This window comes from Octopus bimaculoides, chromosome 25 (genome assembly GCF_001194135.2).
Source record: "Octopus bimaculoides isolate UCB-OBI-ISO-001 chromosome 25, ASM119413v2, whole genome shotgun sequence".
NCBI classification, from domain to species: Eukaryota; Metazoa; Mollusca; class Cephalopoda; order Octopoda; family Octopodidae; genus Octopus; species Octopus bimaculoides.
In genome coordinates this window covers 19,395,219-19,401,488 of record NC_069005.1, presented here as the reverse complement: position 1 = coordinate 19,401,488, position 6,270 = coordinate 19,395,219, and the positions used below count along the sequence as shown (strand labels likewise).

At 37.3% G+C, this 6,270-nt stretch overlaps 1 protein-coding gene across 1 annotated transcript in view; it reads left to right on the top strand.

The window, feature by feature from the left end:
* LOC106874421 (PHD finger protein 12) overlaps window positions 1-6,270 on the top strand; it is a 64,263-nt gene that overhangs the window by 22,606 nt on the left and 35,387 nt on the right. Inside the window, exons 2-4 of the mRNA XM_052976832.1 lie at window positions 1,977-2,158; window positions 2,775-2,850; window positions 4,706-4,892. Coding sequence (XP_052832792.1) covers window positions 1,977-2,158; window positions 2,775-2,850; window positions 4,706-4,892 — 445 coding nt within the window. The remainder of the gene's footprint in view (window positions 1-1,976; window positions 2,159-2,774; window positions 2,851-4,705; window positions 4,893-6,270) is intronic.

Here is a 6,270-nt window from a genome sequence, read left to right as displayed (position 1 = left end):
CCCCCCGTAACTTAGCGGTTCAGGAAAAGAGACCGATAGAATAAACACTAGGCTGAAAAAAATAAGTCCTGGGGTTGATTTGTTTGACTAAAATCCTGTAAGGCAGTGTTCCTGCATGGCCACAGTCAAATGACTGAAACAAGTAAAAAAAATAAAAGAATACATATTATATAAAATATATGTATCTATTGGATTCAGTCTGACCTGGTATTAAACAGCATCAACAGCCATCATTGCACATCCAGCTTCACTGATGACAAACAATAAGTGTAATGACTGACCAATGTTTTTACTGTTGTATCTTATTTTATAAATGTGACAAGTGAGTCATTGTTAATTCATTGAGTTTGGATAAACTAGGACACATCTAGTGATTTAGTCAGCATGAAGACAAACATCTCTGCTTAGTTAAACCACCTTGACATGTAAGCATGGCAAAGAGGACACCTGTGGGGAAAATTAACGTGAGATATTTTTCAGTGTCCATTGCTGTCATTTGTTAGTAAAAAAGACTCTGTAACAGCTTAGATATGTTGAAAGACACACCAGGATGGTTGTGGTTGGTCACATTTATTGTCATTTATTGTCAATTTGATTTATTCTTTTGACTTTCTTAGAAACAGGTTTGTTTACTCACTTACATGTATCGTTGTTAGAATTTCTCTCTCTCCTTCTCTCTCTCTCTCTCTCATTCTGTGTGTGTGTGTCTATGCATGCATGTGTGTGTATGTATGTACATATATGTGTGTGTATATATATATATATATATATATATATATATATACACACACACACATAAACATACACATGCACACACACACATACACACATTTATAGGGACTGATCCCTTTGGTTCCAAAGCCATTCCAGATTACTGAGTTTTCCAAACAAGGGCTGGTTGCACTGTAAATAAAGCAAATATTAAGTAAAGATTGGCACAGTCTTTTGACTTACCAGCTCTTGTGAAACTGTCTAACCCATGCCAGCATGGAAAGCAGATGCTAAATGATGATGATGATGATGATGATGATGATGATGTTAGTCCTTTTGTTACCATATTTCTGTTGGAATACACTGCTTTTGTTAATTTTGAAAATAAGGGCTTAGTCAGTTATTAAGCTGGTGTTTGGAATAGAAATTAGCTTTAAATTTTGATGGAAGGTTTTAATTTAAATCACTTTAAAACAAGAAGTTTGTACCAGAGAATGATGGGCTGTCTCAGGTGGGATTATTATCAAAAGGGTTAATAGGACTCAGTTGTAATACACATTGAGAAAGAATGTGGAGGTATGGAATGTAGTGTGTGGGCATGGATGATGATGATGATGAATGGGTAAAGAAGTGCTAAGTGATCCCGAGGGAACGAAGCTGCAGAAGAGGAAGACTGAAGAACACACAAGAAAAAGTGGTGACGACTAATCTCAGAAAGTTAAGTCTTATGAAGGAAATAATAAATGTCAAGACAGTTTGTTAAAAAAAAGACCCAGCCATCATAAAACAAGCATGGGAACAATTTACTGTGCAACCATGTGTATGACTGTGTCCATTGTCATCATTTAGCATCCATCTTCCTTGTTACCATACGTTGGATGGTTTGACAAGGTGGAGGACTGCATCCAGCTCCAATGTCTGTTTTGGCCTGGTTTCTATGGCTGGATGCCCTTCCTAATGCCAACCATTTTACATAGTATACCAGATGCTGTTTTCATGGCACCAGCACTAGTGAGGTTGCTAAATAACTTGCAACACAGAGAAAAAACCTTCAACTGAACAGGGTTGCAGTAGAAGGAAAAGTGGCTTAATGCCTGGCGTTGAGAGGCTAAAGTATGGTAGAGGGATAAGCACAGGTGTCTTGAGAGATGTGGCTTTTATATGTATTCTGACTTGTCTGTTAAAACCTAGTTGTCTGTCTCTCTGATAACCTTATCTGCCTGTCTTTGACTCATTTTTGTCCTTCATTTTACCTCCATTAACAGCAAATCTTAAAGTTGGTAGCTCCACCAACCTCTGAAGATCCTTCCAGAAAACCCAAAAGACCGGTGAGAGAGTACCGACGCCCTGGACGTACTGTCAACCACGATTGTTGTGATAGCTGTAAAGAAGGTGGTGACCTACTGTGCTGTGACCGATGTCCAGCTGCCTTTCATTTGCAATGTCAGTAAGTATATGTAAACTCTCATCATATCGATTGTTTCCATTGTCCTCTTTGGTCCCATTTCTCATCAGTTGTTATTTTTGTGTGTGTGTGTGCACCACTATGAAAACTGGTATTGGTTTATTTACATCTCTGTAACTTAGCATTTCAGCTAAAGAGATCAACAGAATAAGTATCAGGCTTAGAAATAAAATAAGTACTGGGGTCAATTTGTTTTACTAAACCCTTCAAGTCAGTGCCCCAGCATGGCCACAATTCAGTCACTTAAACAAGTAAAAAATAAAAAAGCTGTACTGTCAGTTAATATTCCTTTGAGAAGTTATATTCATCCCCATTTAAACGTGAATGTTCTGTTAGAACAAACTATACTGCAGTAGATAACCTGAGAGAAACTGTCATATTGGCTGTTGGTTTCAGAGTTTCTCTCATTGGTATCCACTGTAATTTAGTTTGTTCTTACAAAACATCCACGTTTAAGGAGGGATAAATATTACCGCACAGTATTAATACTGCCTCTGTTGTTAATATATATTTTTTGTAATATTCAACATTATGTTTCTTTATTAAAATATATTTTGAATAGCTTGCTAACTACTTGTTCTGGCATCTTCTTTTTCAGTGATCCCCCTTTAACAGAAGATGACGTACCATCTGGAGAGTGGGTTTGTCGTCGTTGTACCTTATTAGCTGCTGAGGTGAGTTGTATGTTCATTCAATTATGAATTGGAAGCAGCACTGGTGTTTTAAACATTATCGACTTCATATACTCAATGTAAGTGTTTTGCTTGAAAGTCATAGACTGGTGTTTTAGCACCCAGTGATTTGAGGGAGTCATCCCCACTGCACTAAATCACAGCATATTGGCGAACAAGCAAAACACATATATTGCATATTTGCAATCGGTAATGGAGCATCAGACTTAAAAATGGGTCCTGGAGCAGGGTTTATTCAACTGCAACCTTTCTAGGCAATGCCCCAGCATGGTTGCAGTCCAATGATTGAATCATACGAAAGGTAAAAACATGGTGGAAATTTTCCAGAACTATTATTCTTGGAGATTACAGAGGCTTGGCAACCAGACAGGAAGTTTTCTATTCACCAATTTATGTTATTTCTTCTCATGAAGTTAAGTATTTTTCTCTTTGAGTAAATAGTGGGGAATGGAGTTGAAGATTTTGCTTGGTGTTATTGAAAGCTAAAACGGTACAATGGGGAAGGTTTTCAGTTGTTGTATAGCATTGGTGTGGGTTCTGGTGCCACAGCAAAAGCACTGGTGATGATGCCATGTAAAAAGCATTCTGTAAAGTGGTTGGCATTGGAAAGGGCATCCAGCCATAGAAACCAAGCCAAAACAGACTATGAACCCTGACTTTGCCAGTTCTTGTCAAGCTGTCCACCCTGTGCCAGCAGATATTAAATGCCAACCACTTCACAGTGTGGACTAGGTGCTTATATACTATTGATTTTGTCATATTTCAAATAGACTTGAGAAGTTAAACACTTTGATGATGATGATGATGATGTTGAAGCCACCATAAATTTTTTCATTTTAGGAACTTTGCAGGATATTATTTTGACTCCTGTACTTGATTAGTACTTATTTTTTTGCAACACGGCAAAGTTGACCTCAGAGCAATTTGAACTTAGAACATAATGAAATCATCATCATCATTAAATGTCTGTTGTCCATGCTGGCTTTGTTGGATGGCTTGACCAGCGCTGGAAGGCTGCACCAAACTCCAGTCTGATTTGGCATAGTTTCTACAGCTGGATGCCCTTCCTAACACCAACCACTCCAAGAGTGTAATGGGTGCTTTTATGTGCCACCAGTACATGTGCCATTTGCACGATTCCAGTATCTGCCACAACTACAATTTTACTAGGCTTGATGGGTCTTCTTCTCAAGCATGGTATAATACTAAAGGTTTCGGTTATTCGTCATTGCCTCTGTGAGGCCCAACTCTTGAAAGGTGCTGTTCACGTGCCACTGGCATCAGACACTTTGCCTCTGTGAGGCCTAACTCTTGAAAGGTGCTTTTTACATGCCAGTTACGTGCCACCAGCATCAACCACGACTATGACTACGACTTATAAGCATTTTATTTTATTGTATTGTATTGGTCAGGCAATGTTCTGGGATGTACAACCCATTACTTCCTCTCCTCCTCCTCCTCCCTAACTTCTACTACTTAATTCCCCTCCCCACTTTTTCTTTTTCTGTGTTTCTTTGGTGAGGTAGTAATGAAATTTTTTACATGGATAATTTAATCTTTTATACTTTTAATGTTTGTTTTATTTCTTTTCCTCCTGTAAAAATATTTTATTGAGAAAAGTCTACAGAAACTATGAATATTGCCTCTGTTCTTCAAAGTAAATAAGAAATATGTTGTGAACTTTAAAAAAATGATCATCAAAGAGTTGATATGGGTTTAAACAGCAAAAATTAAAACTATTGATCATAGGAACTGTTTCTACTGTCTCCAATTTTTAATTCTTATTTGTTATCATTCAACCATTCTGTTTTCTATTTTTTTTATTTTGCACTTCCAGTCTGAAGCGAAACGTTCTGTAAAAGATGGAGTCACCGAGATGGAAGTTGAAGAAGAGGAGGAAGAAGACATGAATGAGGACACAGACCAGTTACATCCTTTGCTTGTGCTTGCTAAGGCTGCTCGCTACACCAACCCAACTCAGTTTGAGCTTCCAAAGGAGATAGTTTGTACAGAACCTCTTCCAGGTAAACTAAACCAGCTAATTAATTTTTATTTATGTGTAGACTTCTAATTTTGTCAGCAGTATTTATTGACCATCATCATCATCATTTTCATCATTGCAACCCATGCTCGCATGGGTTAGACGGTTTGACTTGGGACTGGTGTGTTATGTCCCCATAACTTAGCAGTTCAGCAAAAGAGGCTGATAGAATAAGTACTAGGCTTTAAAAAAGAGAAAAAGTACTGGAGTTGATTCAGTCGTCATCATCATCATCACCATTGTTTAACGTCCCCCTTCCATGCTGGCATGGGTTGGACAGTTTGACAGGGACTGGTCAGGCAGGAGCTTGTGCCATGCTTCTGTGTCTGTTTTGGCATGGTCTTCACAGCTGGATGCCCTTCCTAACACCAACCACTCCACAGAGTGGGCTGAGTGCTTTTTACAAAGCACATATGTAGGCGAGGTCAGTTTTGGCCTGATTTTTACAGTTGGATGCCCTTCCAAATGCCAACCACTTCACAGTGTGGACTAGGTGCTTTGTAAGTGAAATCCATAAAGGGTAACATGATAATTATTTTCTTTGCTTGGAGTGAACATGGGATCAATACAGCAACTTCAGTTATCGTAAAATCAATAAAATCATAAAGAAAATTATATACTATTGATTTTGTCATATTTCAAATAGACTTGAGAAGTTAAACACCTTTAAATCTAACTAGATATTTACTTATTAGCGAAACCCATTTCTGTTGTGGCATTTTGTAGTTGACTAGCCTTTTATAGGCTCCACACGTTAATCTTTAATTAATGATTGGTCATTTGACCTCAATTCATTCAAAAAAAAATTCAAAGCCAGTGCCCCAGCAAGGCCACAGTCTAATAAGTGAAACAAGTGAAAAATGAAAGGTAAAAGATATAGAATCATATTTTGGTAGAAAATGGCTTTATCTCACATTATCTTGAAGCTAGCAAGATTTTAATGATATGATTCTTTGATTTTAGACATTGTAGGGTAAGTGTGAGAGGCTGGATCTGACTGGTTTGAACATAAAAATGGTAGAATATTTGGAAAACATGGCTGGTTTAAATGCTGAATGGTTAAATATATCAACACTGACTTTAACTGTTGTTTTTCATGCATATGGTCTCTGAGTTATTTAATCTCTAGTTTTCCTACATAAGCATTTAACTTGTGATTCTTTCATCACTGTTTTTCCAAATCATGGTGAAGATTATGCTTCACTGTTGAGATCAGAATAAGGCTAAAACATGTTTGTAGTCATCTACTGTACTTCCTGGAAAAATGAAAATATTACTTTTTGATTAATTTTGTTTTTTCCTCTAACTGGATATTTATTTCTAGTTAATTGTTTTTTTAAAACTTGTTTGATATATTTCTG